The 15,461-nt window shown below is 45.1% G+C and overlaps 1 protein-coding gene across 5 annotated transcripts in view; it reads left to right on the top strand.

The window, feature by feature from the left end:
• Nucleotides 1-15,461, top strand: part of PDE4C (phosphodiesterase 4C) — a 1,034,448-nt gene that overhangs the window by 919,715 nt on the left and 99,272 nt on the right. For all 5 annotated transcript variants that reach the window (XM_086946998.1, XM_086946997.1, XM_086946999.1 and 2 more), the window contains one exon: nt 1,343-1,392. In XM_086946998.1, coding sequence (XP_086803124.1) covers nt 1,343-1,392 — 50 coding nt within the window. The remainder of the gene's footprint in view (nt 1-1,342; nt 1,393-15,461) is intronic.

Below are 15,461 nucleotides of genomic sequence, written 5' to 3'. Positions count from 1 at the left end.
AAAGTCTATGAAGGATCATGAGACAGTTCGGATACAGTCCCATACCCGTCGGCTAGACACGGGATGAATCTTCTTAAAGACGGAGCTAAGGGTAATCCCACAGGAAGTCAAGAAGGAACCTGACGCGATGAAGCAGCAGGAAAACACTGGCTGGAGTATTCAAATGAACTAATTTCTGTCCTTTTTAGACGTTTAGCTAACAGGGTACTAAATCGAAAACATTTTGAATATCCCAACTTCCATAAAGCGTATTAAAGTCAAAGACATCCTAAATATGGCAGTATTGACTGAGTAAAATGTCCACAAAACTCAAAGTGTGCCCTTTGTCTTTTTATGATCCACATTTGATCAATACAAATAATTGAATACATTTCAATATGATGTCCATATCGATAACAACAGTCTCAAATTCTCATGTAGAAAAAGATATGTTTAGCATAGTACTTTAAATAGATAATTCACAAGAAAACAATCGAAAATATTGCTTGATGCCCAGAAGTAGATCACGCCTTGTTATACAGACATTTTGGGGATGTGTGTGAAAACAAAGATGTCACAGTAAGACATTATATGATCTTATATCCTTGTCTCACATAGAACATTGTCAGGAGCATTTCAGGATTGACCAATAAAATCATTATTCACTGCAGGATTGACAGAGACCGGTGTTCCACTGTCCTGCACCCCCACATTCTTTCAATGATGGTGTTTTCTTCAATATGACAAGCCCTGAGCACAATTCCTACACCTTAACTATTGGGCCTTCTTTTTTTCCAATTTGTTGCATTTGTTGCTCTTTCTTGGTTTTCCTGCCGTGTGTGACACTCTGCATGCGTACTCCTCCACCGGCAGGCTGTCCTACTGAGATTTCTTCCATTCCCTGGCCTCTTGCACCATGGATGAGCCCCATACTCTCATTGTTCTTGTTACTTTTCAATAGGACTTCTCAGGTCCACCCTGTAGAACCCCTCAGATATTCGAAATTAACCGCCCTGATGATGGCCCGTCAAGTAATTCAGGGTTGAAACGCCATTGAAAGGTTTCTATGTGAATCAAGGATATAAACTCATGAACAAACTTTTTGTGACAATATATGCATTGTGATCAGAAATAATGTTACCACAATTAAATGAATCCCATTAATCACTTTTTTCAAATGTTGATAATGAAAAGACTAAATGAGTTACATTAACTACTGCAGGGGAACCACTGTTTTTCTGTTACATCCATGAATGTTTGTCAGCGTTAATGGCGATCGGATGGGTTCTAAAAGCTGTCCGTCAGTGACATCACGAGGTATGTCCCCGACACTGATATTTCTCACTCATTTTTCTTTTTATAGACGACAGACCAGCAGCAATACACCTGCGATGTGCAAGCCCAACCTCTCAGGTGAGTGAAACGAGAAAAGAATATAATGCAGAGAATGGGAAAAACCTTAGACCAAAAACTACACGTCTCTGGGTCACAATATAGGGTGGTTGGGAAACAGACGCAAGGCATCAGAATAATAAACCAGCCGCAGAATGAGCAACTAATAGTTTGATATGTGCAGTAGAGTTTTTTCCCATATAAGGCGTTGTGTTTACATTTCCGCCCATTCGCATATCCATAATTGTGCTCATTTGAGCGGAGCAAGAGAGGCATTTGAGAATAATTTGGGCATTTGTATCTGTTATCCATTAGGGAAGCATTGTGATGGTGCAAGCATACTGCTCAGTTTAATTGTAGGTTTTCTCTCACAAGCTTCTACACACTGCACTCACACTGGACCCGGGTATAGGGTTTTGCCAAATCATGAAGAAGTTGTCATGTTAACCGGGGGCTCTGTTTGCGCCTAGTTTTCTCAAACTTCAAAAATATGGGAGGATATTATACAGACTCCGTGGGTTACTCTTTCTTAGAATAAAGTCATGTTTACAGTGTACCACTTCTTGTAAAGTCATGCCTAGTTGTGCATACACACAACTCTCCAAGGACAGTTGTAAGAAAAGATACAGAATGTTATGTTGGTATGATCCTATGACACTTTCATACTCGCGGTGCCCTTTACCAGTATGGGGTACATCTTGCCCAGAGACAAGGTGGCCTTTTAGCATCGTGTGTGGTTGCGTTTCCTATTTTTTATTGAGAATAGTCATGCTGGGTAACGTCCGGCAAGATGAGGAGATGGTGAGGTATTGTTGAGTGATGGAATATACTCTGTAAGTGGTGGCAAAGGGGCCTCGCTAGGAGACGTGTTCTGAGGAGAATACTTTATTTTGAAAAGGTTATTTATACGGCAATTTTGACATTTGGACCCAACAGCAAAATTACATTTTTCTATTCTGGAGGTGTATTTCTGCTAGTAACAAGGCCTTAGTAAGGTCATTTGTTGGTATTTAGCTCCCTCATGTGGCCATTTGTGGTAACGCCATTAGGCAGCTGTGTGCAGTGGCCTTAATGCAGCACCGTCCTGTTTCTATATGAAACGCCAGAAAGAATCTCCTTTTAAATGCAACTGGGGTCTCTGATTCCTTCTATACTGGTCTTCCTTTTGACCTGGTGCAGTAAACGTCTGTGTTGTTTATGCTGTTGCTTAGAATGTGAACATGGCTGCCTTGAAAAGCATGCACAAAGCAGAGGAGGTAACACACTGTGGCGATGGGGCTGTCTTAATGCATACAGTCCTGTGCATGCCAGTACGTCATGTTGCCGTGGGCACAAGGAACCCCTCACAGGTTACACCCAGAGGCGGTGAGACCCTGGTTGCTTCAGGGCTTCCAGGTGTCTACACCTCGGCATTGAAAACGTTGGCCTGTTTGCCCACTACTATGACACCGCAAAGGATGGGATTTTTTTTAGTACAAACTATTATAATGTAAACGCAGTTTTTACCTCTGCGCTTTGTTCGTATTGATGGATATTCATTTTTTTAATGAAAATTCATGCATCAACAATGAAGAAAAAACTTTTTTACATACACTAGTAAAGCAAGAAACAAGCGAGAGAGGGAGAAAAAAGAAAAAAATACAATTATAAATGTCTTATGGATTTGCATATCATTAGTTCCTTTAAAGCACCAGGTAAGATTGACGGACATTAAGTACTTATTATTATTGCAATCAAATAAACGTTGGTAATATCATGCATTTTTCAGCTCCGCTTGTGGGCTGGCGGATTAGATTTATGGAATTTTAATCTGCGGATCGATTGGTTTGGTCTTAAAGCGGCCATCCAGTGAATGTATATAGCGTGTCCTCTTACCCAATCCTGCTTCATCAGCAATCACTAACAATGGGGGTTCCAGAACGTCTTTTTGTTTGATTGGTTAGGTTGTAAACCCTATTGTGACATCATTCACTAGATGGACCATTTAAATAGCCAAATAAGTTGCTACCGGGCCTATCTGTACTAAGGATAGATGAATGCCCCGCCCACACAGCAGGTCATGCATCCAATCTGGTGTTCTGTAGACAGAGTAGTAGCAACGTCTCCTCTTCTCATGCCATCTTCATGCCACCTTGGCATTATACCTCTCTAACCCGCCTGATACCAGTCACTCTCCTCCTTGCGGGTCTAAATCATAATGGCGGGTGTTACTCACAGGAAAACTATAGACGGCATTTAATGAGAAATAGAGGCCAATTGAATACTTAAATAATTTTTGGTGTGACTGAATTACATGCTGTCTGTGAAAATGTTCCCGTAGATCAATTTACATGGCAGACTAAAACCAAAAAATAGTTTATCTTCTTGGTTGAGGGGTTAACCGCTTCAGCGCGGCGCGAATTTTCGCGCTGTGCTGAAGATTCCAAAACGGGCGTGGTCGTGACGGAACGGTTCCGTCACCAGCACAGCCCAACCGACGCTCGTGACGGAACCGTTCCGTCACAAGCGTCGAAGGGGTTAAAAAAGGAACTGCCATCTAGAGAGGAAGTTGAGATTAAAATTAAGTATCAAGCACAATAGCATGTGCATAAAAATAACAAATAATCAAAACAGATTGTACTGTTTTACCAGAATGGACAAAACAAATACAAAAAGAATTTTAGCCAACTTTTATAGAGCTCAGCTCTGCTTCTAGGGAAAGGAGTAGCGCGTCGACAGTGGAGTTGTGAGGAATTCACCCAATGTTTCACAGGAAAAATAATGCTATATACATGGAGGTAAAAACATGACTCTTGAGACAGACCACAAGGGAACAGAGGTCCCTTTCATATACAATTTCATGGTATGGAGAAATGTAAACCATTTCTAAGACAATCATTGCGCAAACTCAAAAGAAGTAATTTTACAGAATCCCCCAAAGGATGTGTGCATGCCGGAACCTTTAAAGAAAGAGTCTTGTTACCGTCAAAGATTATTCAACATCTTTGGAGTCGGGGATAGTCGTTAGCGTCTTGAATTGAGGCAATGCATATCTGCTTTCTTTAAAAAAAAATCAGCCCCAGCAAGTAGACCTGCCCAACAATATGCCAGGTTTGAACTTGTAATATCTTGTAAAATTTCTTATAAGTTTTGTCAATGAACGGAGTTCCCTGCGACAATCCCAGACAGATCCGTCAGTCATCTTGGCCACTACTGTGGACATGAGTGTACGTCGTCGATGTTGGTGAGTTTGGCCACAGATATTTCTCTGTCGATTGGTGGTGTTTGACGCCATTGAGCGCTCAACCTCTATAGACCTGACATCAGGGGGCTAACGAGATATCTTCTGAAATGAGTGGATTCCCTTTTATTGAAAAGAAATCAGGTATTTACAATTTCTCCTTTCTTCGATGCCCTTTGAGACCTCAGAGCTGTGCTTTTTCTCCACTTCCTTAAATCCTATATGGCTCAATTGATTAAACTTCCACAAAGTCTGGCTTTTCCATCACCTTCTTAAATCCTAAATGACCAGACTGATTAAACTTCTACAAAGTCTGAGGTTAGGTTTCTTTACTACGTAAATGATACCAGACTCTTTAACAAGGAAGCGCTCTCGGAAAACACAGATTTTCCTTAATATCTTCAAGCCATTAAACACTCAACGGACATAAACCATTCACAGTTGATTCCCAATAAAATGGAGATAATTTTGTGTGGTGGTCCACCCACACTGTACACTAAGGGGTTGGGTCTTTGTCCTTCTCCGGTGGTAGAAGCGAAGCAACCAGGCAATATCGTAGATTCTTAATTATCGCTGGACTCCCAAATCTCCACTGGCGTGCCACAGTGCCCTCCACTACTACACTATCAAAAGAATTTTTGAATGTATTTGTCCAATCTATACCCCTTGACACTTGGTGCATACTTGCTCATCCGAGCCATACCGCAGGGTTTTGAAACGACGGGAATGCTGTAAGAACGTGATGATGCTTGGAATGTGAGGGTCTACGGGCCGAGCGGAGCCTGGAAGGATGGAGTCCTAATGAGGTCTATCGGGCTGTGTCGAGAGGGGCTAACATGAATTTAGGGAACAGACACCCAACTTCAGTGGTTCCAGGCTCTTGTCTTTAGACCCTGCTCGCCCGCTACAACAAATGTCCACCTCCAAGAACGCACAGCATCCTTTACTGGATCCCACCCAAACCTAGAGAGTTCCCACATATCCACGATGTAAGACCCTACATCTGGTCGAAACTCTTCTGCTTGTTCTCAAGAACAACCTGCTGCCACATATGAGTGCAGATATATGCATTAATTAAACCCCATTCTCTGCTGGGGCGAGTGAGGCACTGTCCGTAAGACGGAGCCTAATTTAACGTGCCATAGGACATGGGAGTGCAGCGACATTTTAACTCGTTTGGAACCTGAAACCCTCTGCTCAGGTGTTTCTGTCTGCGGAGGTGCCTTCCTTTCTCTGCCTTGTGAATGAGCTAATAATACCTTGCTCTGACTTTTCTAATTGTGCTGAAAGACACTTCCTGCTTGAATAAGTGACTGAAATCCCCTTACCCTCCGTGGTATTGTAGTAAGATCTCTTCAGTACCTCAGTAACGGGGCTTAACTACTTCTCTGCCCATGTAAACAGGGATAAGTCTTCTCTTCTTTGATATGAGGTATCCTTTTGCCAATATTTGCCTTGTAAATAGGGTAAAACCTGCTCTCTGTGGGGCACTGAGAGGCAGAAACCTTCATGGCCTTTGCATGTGAGGTAGCCTTGCTTCTCACTTGGTAAAGGAGTTGAAAGCTAATGTTTGATTTAGCAAGTGAGATAAACACCCTTCTTTACTTTCATAAATGAGGTACACCTTCCTTTCAGTCTTCATACATGAGGTATAACCTGCTCTCCCTTCTTTAATGAGGTACACCCTCTTCTATGCCTTCACAAATGAGGTGTAATGTGTCCCCCCTCAGTTAATGAGGTGCGCACTCTTCTATGCCTTCCCAAATAAGGTGTAATGTGTCCCCCTCAGTTGATGAGGCACACCCTCTTCTATGCCTTCACAAATGAGGCAGCGCCTGTTCTCCTCTGTTGAATGAGGCACACTCCTTGTCTGCCTGTATACCGGAAGTGGTCAGATCTCCCTTGGCAACTGAGGCTGCCCCTTTCTCTGTCATACTAAAGGAGGTAATGCCCGCCCACCCTTTGTTACTGAGGGACGGTCTGTTCTCTCCCTTTAAAAATGAGGCACATTATATATATATATATATATATATATATATATATATATATATATATATATATATATGTATATTACATGTTATTGTGAGCAACTGTACTTATAAACACACAGACACATTTATTAGCACAGCTCAAAGGTCAAATTCAAGTTTATCACTAGAGTACAGCAAAAGTGACATGAGAAAAAAAAAGATTTTACAGCCTTACAGTTACTTTACTCACAGAAGCATTAAATATTTGTGTAACATCAAATGCACATGGAAAATTGTAACCACATATACAGATGTGCAAAGCTTAATATGCGATGTATAACCATTGTTATGAGCGTGGAGTGAAGAATGCGTCACTTGAGGCATTGACAGATATACCTTCATATAAATAAATCAGGTATGCCACCTCTGTCTCCCCCCTGGTGACCCCTCTCCCTGCCTCGGTGCATCATGGACCTCTCTCCCCCTGCCCCCTCTCCTCAGCAGCGCCCCTCCACTCTCAGCTCCGGCAGCCCTCCCCTCCGCTCCGCGGACTCCAGGCCGGATCTTCCCTCCCACCCGCGGCCTGCAGACGCTGATCCCACCGAGGGCTCCCCTCACGCTGCGTCCCATTGACGTCACGCATCTCATTAATAAAAGTGGCAGCTCGTGCCTCGGCCGCCCCCGGGGGGCCTCGGGCTCCAGCTGCTCTCTCCGGCCCCAGTACAGCTTGCTGGGCCGGGCGAGGCCCTCAACCCCTCCTCGTCCTCAGAGGCCGGTGGGGCTGGGGCGGCGGCGTCTGGTGTCAGGTGAAAAACACATGCAGAGCCTGACATGGGACTTTCTTTTCCCCAGCCCTGCCGGCCGCCCAGTGCAGACAGAGAGTCATGTTTGAAAGGCTCATGTGTCAATGATATTGGGGTCAACCGGTAGCTTTTAATTGGAATGCACTGGGACAACCATGAAATGAAACCTGTACTTTTTAAATAAAATGTTGTTGGGTAAGGGCGTCTGTTGTTCTCCTGGTGCTCGCACTAATTCACCTCCCCTTTTCTTCTCCGCTCTCTCCCTCTCCATTTATAATCTTCCATTCTTTCTACAGCACTGCGACTGTCTCTTTCATTCCTTTAGTTAGAATAATCTATCAATTTGTATCTATTGCCACCAACGTTTACAGATTAAGACAAAATCACGAGCAGGCAAACTCCTTTCCTATTAGTTTGATCCGAAGTGTCATAAACTGGATAGCTCTGGGCGAAATTTTAATTTTGCAGTCGAAATTCACCGATTTTCTGCTTTGAGGGAAATTGACAATATTTCCTAAACATTCACATGATGCATAACGTGTGCCTGCAGGAGCGTTGTACGCAGAAAATGTGTCACTTGGAGGCATTTGTTCTTCAGTTCGTCTCCTGCCTGTGTCTCGCTTCACTTTCCACTCATTGAAACCACTTGTGTTTAAAAAAAAAGTTACCGATGATACTGGCGAACCGCACTTCACTTTGAAAGCGTCATTTTATACAATGTCTAATCCTCAGGCCTGCTGTGCTACGTTTCCAGTCACCATGCGGTTTTCTGCTTGTAGGACAGAGGCCTCGAGCTCAACTTAGAACTTTGAGAATGGATTAATTCTGCAGCAAATTGTCATACGACTTGTTTCCTAATATTAGGGGCCCAGTAATCTCCTTTTCGACAACACCAACTTCTCATTGCTGTCAGCCTCTCTCCCTCCGCTCCCAGCTGCCAGACTCACTCTGAGTAACCTGCCCACGACCATTCAGATGTGACGTCATACAGTTTTAGTGTAGTGCAGAGTTCACGATTTCCATTTTCCCAGTGTGCTCGTCAGTGACTTGGCTCACAGACTTGAGTACGGAGGTCGGTAGTTTGCCCTGTCATTACCTACAGCAGGGGCAGCCCAACACACCTGAACCAGGGGCAGTCAGTATATATTCCTAACAAAGGTTCAAGAAGCAGTTTGCTTAAAAGTACAATATCCACACATAAATCAAGCAAAAAACAATTAAACAGCAATATGACAAGGAAAAGAGAAAGAAAGAAAACTCATATGCAAAGAGACAATTTCTGGAAAAATGTACTACAAATTTATTTCATATTATAAAAAGATTAAGATAATAATGCTCAAGACAAAAGTGCTGGTATACACATACACAATACATATCACAAACCAGACGGGTGGTAAACGAAAAAATACACGTTAGAGTAAATGAACAACATGTACAAAGTTAATGTGTCCTCCGATAATTTTTGGCCACATAAGCGTCGACGGCGTTTCGACCACTGTTGAGTTACACGGTCATCATCAGGACTACAGTTTCCTTGCCGCTCACTTGCTCTCTCTTCCCGGATTTTAACACGAGGAAAGCTGCTCATCGCCCACGGAGGGATCCACAGACCACAGGGGCTCTTCTGTCAGGTCGCGCTGCTGGTGGGAGCAGTTCCGCATTCGGCGGTAACTCTGCATGCTCCCAGCGTGCGCTGGACCAAGGAGAAAATAAACTACTGCCGACCACACCGGGGGACTGCGAGGACCAGCAGCCTCTAGCTTTCACAGCTGGTGCCTCTTCCCCCGGCGGCCACGCCCCCTCATCACCGACTATTTACCTTTCGCGACACCCGCTCCGCGGGTGCCGCTCACTTGCTCTCTCTTCCCGGATTTTAACACGAGGAAAGCTGCTCATCGCCCACGGAGGGATCCACAGACCACAGGGGCTCTTCTGTCAGGTCGCGCTGCTGGTGGGAGCAGTTCCGCATTCGGCGGTAACTCTGCATGCTCCCAGCGTGCGCTGGACCAAGGAGAAAATAAACTACTGCCGACCACACCGGGGGACTGCGAGGACCAGAAGCCTCTAGCTTTCACAGCTGGTGCCTCTTCCCCCGGCGGCCACGCCCCCTCATCACCGACTATTTACCTTTCGCGACACCCGCTCTGCGGGTGCCGCTCACTTGCTCTCTCTTCCCGGATTTTAACACGAGGAAAGCTGCTCATCGCCCACGGAGGGATCCACAGACCACAGGGGCTCTTCTGTCAGGTCGCGCTGCTGGTGGGAGCAGTTCCGCATTCGGCGGTAACTCTGCATGCTCCCAGCGTGCGCTGGACCAAGGAGAAAATAAACTACTGCCGACCACACCAGGGGACTGCGAGGACCAGCAACCTCTAGCTTTCACAGCTGGTGCCTCTTCCCCCGGCGGCCACGCCCCCTTATCACAGCACAACATAAAAACTAGTTCAGTCCCTCCCGCAGCGCGGGACGAAGCCCGGGCAAAGGGCGGGCCCGTTTAAGCCCGTTCAAGCCTGTGCAAGACTGGACTGGGCCACTTTATTTCTGGTTGGTTTTTTCTATTCCCCTCCTATTTATTGTTACTGTTACAGTATAATAACTTATATCCCTGACCTTGCTTCTCTTAATTCCACCAACAGTAGTGAGCCATTAAATTACGTACAGCATGTCTCCTCGAAACACTAGAAACACTGTTAAAAAGCAGGCCCTGGCCGCGGCCGAGGTCATCGGTCCGATAGACCAATTTATAACTAAGGCCAACGATGCCATTGAGCAGGGTATTATTTTATTGAATCGTCGAGTCTCCCAGGACCTGGCCATAGCGAGACGTTCTTCTATGGGCCTACTGGCCACCGCGGTAACTCCGCAACGTCCTGCAGAATTACCCCTGCCAGTGTCAGTCCACGCAGAGGTACACACGGTGCCCAGTACGGTGGACCTCTCAGCAACTTTGAATCTGTCAGAATCTCACCTGTCACTCGAAAAATCCCCACTTATATTTGCCACTCACAGCGCCCCTGATCCCTCTCCAGCCACAGATAGGGGTATACGAGAAGGTGCCATTCCCAAATGAAAGTCAAAAAGAAGGAAAACTACTCATTTACAGCACATTACTACCTTTCCATCCATGACTATCCCCAAAACCCCTTCTACTTCACATCTCCCCTCCCAACCCATCAATCCTGTTCCAACCCCCGATCAACCACCCTCTCCAATGCCAGCACCTGCAACGATTCTTACCGTTGATAACTTAAATCTTAGCAGCTCTAGTAGCTACGATAGCGACAGTAGCCTGGATGATAATGGTAACTTAACTAACAATACCTGTGGTAACGATACCCTATTGCTCAACAAAATAGGTGAACTTTTTAAGTCGTACCTAACCCCAATTGAAAAGGTATTACACCAGGTGCAAACCCAATTAGCTCAATTAACTCAACTGTCCTCTGCTCTTGACCAAAGCAAGACTAGTACAAAAAATCCCAATTCAGCTCTAGGGAAACCCTTACCAAATAACAACAAAATCAGTAAGCCCAGTTTGGTAAAAACGACTTTACCTAACAACAACACCAACCAAAAGGCCTTGCTGAAACCCATTCAAAAACAACCACCATCTGCTCAGTCTAAGCCTCAAGCCCCACCGAAGGCACCGAAGCCTTTACCACTCCAACCCCCGACCAATCCAAATGATCAACAGTCTACCCAACAAAAAACCCCTCCTCAACCTTCCCTTCCCACCCCAGCACCCTCCCACCCGAAGCAACAATCGGTTGGCTTTAATAATGTCCCTAGAAACCGAAAGAGAGGGGCCCGTCCTGTACATCTTCCACCTGAGGCATCCCCTTATGTGGTAATTATGACAGGCGTCCCGGAACTCCCCCCCAGTCAAGACGAGCCAATTTGGTCTCTAAAAAACAAAGTTATTTACTGGTTGTCCAATAACAGACCCTTACCAACTTTTTTGGACAACAGGGTTACCACCGTCCGCAGAGTGCCATGGCTCGGCACCGTGCCCAAAAACATCCAGGGCGACTGCATCATAGTGAACTTTGACGACCCCAACACGGTTGAGCACATTTGCTCCTGGGGAGACCGCACCTCTGCTGAAGGGATAGCCACCCATAACCTGTCATACTTCTACCCCCCGGTTCCCCGCCATAACACAGGTCCCCCTTGGAGCTGGACAAGAGTGGGCAATTGGGATGGGAACAGAGACCATGGTCACTGGGCAGGCTATGGCTTTTCCAACTCTGCCTTCGGACATCCTTCCAATTGGAGAGGTCCACCATTATCCAACAGATATGAATGTCTGGACATGGTTGACTGACCATTAGTCCCCTCCGATAACATCCAAGACATTATAGATATCCAGATCCCCATAACTCACTCTTTAAGCAAAAATTGGGTGGCAACGCCCAATCAACTTTCCTTGCCCGGTGCTGTCATTGAGGCCTTCACTCCTCTGCCAAAATCATCTTTACATTTGCCATCTTCGCAGGTTTGTGCTCTTAGCTCTGCTCCTCTTATTATTTCGGAGGAGATACATAAAAGTCAACAAACTAGTTTACCTACACCAACCTGTTTATCTAATAACACTGCCTTTTCCTCCATTCCGTCGCTTCACATCTCCGATCCAATATCGCCTGATCACCTGTTGACCTCATATACCCCTTTACCCTCAACTAGGGATCTTGCAATCATGTACTGGAACGTAGCGGGCCTTAGGTCTAAAACACATCTACAGCCCTGGATCGACCTGGTTAACAGCCATGACATAGTCTGTCTCCAGGAAACCTGGGCCATTGAGCCGATTCATATCCAGGGCTTTAAAACCTTTCATATGTCCGCCATTCCATCTGTTCAAGGTAGACACAAGGGCGGTCTGGCTATCTATGTCTCGAACCAAATTCCATTTATCCTGACCGAAATATCCCAGGTGTCCGCAATTTTTCAAATCCTTAAGTTTACTGTTAAAAGCTCTGTTTATTATGTTATAAATATGTATAACAATGTGCCATCGGTTGACAGTGTAAAGTCATTGACGGAAATCACTTTATTTCTGCATGATCAGAAAGCTAAAAATGCACAGTCACAATGTTACTTTGTGTGGGGTGGGGACTTTAATATCTACCTATGTAGTAATTACAACAAAGGTGTATGCGGCCTTCAAGATGAGCATGACTCTCCCATTACCCACTTTGTCCATTCTAGCCTAGGGTCAGCTTTTAACACATCTTTATTCTCACTGGAACTCGAATTTGCGAACGAACTTGTAATGCCTGCTGTCGACTTTAAGCCAACATTCCACGGTAGAGGATTGTTGTCCACGATCGACTTTATTTTGTGTTCGCAGATTCTAGGACCCAGTTTAAAAAACTTTTCTACTGGCACAGACCCTTCTAGCGACCACTTTCCCAATAGTATTACTATAACTCTTACCTCTGTTCCCCTATCTAGCACTAAGCCCAGTATTTTAATGCAGCAATCGCTGGAGATGGGTCGAACTAACGGCTACACGGTAAAGTGGTCTAAGATCAACCCCAAAGAGGTCACTGAAAAGGTCATCCAACAAACCCTCCCTCAAATATACACCTGTTTAGACGAGACTTCACCTCCCCAGCTGATTCTGTGTAGTTTTGCTAAGATCCTAGAAACCATGCGGCAGGAACTTACCCGCCATCATAGTAAGAAGAAAGATAAAGATAGTCGGGGGTGGTTCGACTCCGATTGTCGTAGGGCCCATAATGCACTCAAACGAGCCCTCCATAGCCAAGACAGGGACACAGCTTCAATCTCATTTTTAAGAAGACAATATAAATTGGCCCTAAAAGCCCGTAAACGAGAAATAAAAAATAACCTCTGGGTCCAACTCCACGAGAGCATAAAATCAAAGGACAGTACGCTATTTTGGCGAACAGTCAAGTCCCCATTTTTGGCAGATGACGCCGCCTCTTCCCATTTAGATGTGGCGGTACCTGCTGAAAAATGGGTAACCCATTTTTCCCAGATTTTTGGGGATCCATCACCAACTACCGATGATATCACACCTGGGGAGGCCCGTACCAACAGTAATAACATCTACCCAATAGACATCCACTTTGACCTTGGAGACGTGAATACAGCGCTAACGTCCTCCAAGACTGGTAAAGCCCCCGGTCCTGATGGGGTTCCCCTAGACATCTTTGTGAATAACCTTGAATTATGGTCCCCAATAGTAACTCAAGTTATGTTCGCAGTCTCTCAGGTCGGGTTAATCGATTCCTGGTCCACCTCTGTCCTTCTCCCTATCTTTAAGAAGGGAGACAGAGACAATCCAGCTTGCTACCGACCAATTTCCCTCTTTGACTCGCTGGGTAAGGTCGCTGGGAGACTCCTCCTGGAACGCCTCCAGGATTGGGCAAAGGAAAATAAGATCATCACAGACCTCCAGTTTGGGTTCCAAGAGGGATTAGGTACGGTGGAACAGGCTCTTAACCTCACCCTATTTATGGGGAAATATGCTTGGGCTAAAGGTGGCAATCTTTATCTGGTCTATGTGGATCTAAGTTCCGCATTCGACTGCGTGATACATTCCAAGTTATGGGAGATCCTAAACAAACTGGGAGTAGACCCTCCAATCCTGAAGTTCCTCCGAGAGCTTTATTTGGATGCCAAAGCCTGCGTGAGGTTTGGTATTAACGGAGAGCTAACGGACTCATTTGGAATCACAAAAGGAGTTAGACAAGGGTGTGTCCTTGCCCCATTCCTATTCAACATCTATACAAATGGCTTGGAACAAGCGATGCTGATAGGGAACAAGGACCTCCCCTGTATAAAAGCCCGCCCGATTCCAGCACTGCTTTATGCCGATGATTCGGTAATCTTAGCAAGGACACCCAACCAGCTCCAGTTGCAACTCAACAAGTACTGCCAATATATGCTCTCCCTTGGTCTTAAAGTCAACAAATCCAAGACCTTTGTAATGCATATTGGCAAGAAAGCCCAGAAATGTAAACCCATCTATATTGAGAACACTAGACTAGATAGCGCTAGGTACTATCCGTACTTAGGAATTCTCATTGACCATCAAATGTCGTGGAAACCTGCCATATCTAGTAGAAAACTGCAGCTCCAGCGCACAACATCAGCACTAACCTCATTCTCAAGGAAACTGGGCAAGCCCGCTCCTGCAGTAATATTGCAAATCTATCAAGCTAAATGCATGAGTGTGGCTACCTACGGAGCAGGTGTATGGGGCTACGCCCCTGTCCAAGAGCTCCAAGTAGTCGAAAATGATTTCCTGAAGTACATATTAGCTCTCCCTAGAAGTGCCTCCAATTACGGTAGCCATATGGAACTCGGTTGGGATTATCTATCTGACACCATAAGGTACCAACCGATTCTCCTTTGGCACCGTATATGGACCAAGGAGCAATGTCTCCTAACCCGGTCGCTAATAACAGACTGCCTCACCTTGACCCATTGGAAAAAGATTCCTTGGCTGTTGTACGTTTTTAAATTTCTGAATGACTTGAACTGCCTAGAGTTTTTTACAAACCCCAGTTCACTCTTGACCATATCTAGAAAGTCTTTAAAGAACCTATGTGTCTCGCATCTGAGCGATCTACGCTTGTGCTCCGAAATCAGCAAGCAGTCGACTATCCATCTAATGTCGATCCAATCCTCATATGGCCTGCAACCCTATCTGTCTTTTTATTTGTCTAACTATGATAGATATGTTTTAACCCGTTTTAGATTCAATTCTTTTTACCGCCTTGTCTCATTTCCTACGCCCTCAGACTGGTCACGTGAATTGGTCAAATGTCCTTGCGACGACTGTACTCCTCAGTCTACGCTACATGTAACTTTATTCTGTACCTTTTACGAAATTCCCCGCAAACGTTGGTTGGTCCCTCTGCTTAGATCATTAGGATTGAGAAGATGCAGACCTGCCCTCCTGGCACTACAATGCTTAGACTCTCCTTTTGTTGCAAAAACAGTTGCCTATTATTTAAAACCTTGTATCAAAATTCGGTCTAAACTTGCGGCGTCTGTACAGTAAATATTATTTTTATACTGTTGTCACTTTTGGTACCAACATAAAGAAAACTGATTTTATGC

This window comes from Lissotriton vulgaris, chromosome 12, assembly GCF_964263255.1.
Source record: "Lissotriton vulgaris chromosome 12, aLisVul1.2, whole genome shotgun sequence".
NCBI classification, from domain to species: domain Eukaryota; kingdom Metazoa; phylum Chordata; class Amphibia; order Caudata; family Salamandridae; genus Lissotriton; species Lissotriton vulgaris.
The sequence above is the reverse complement of the archived record's forward strand: the minus strand, read 5'-3'. Positions and strand labels throughout refer to the sequence as shown.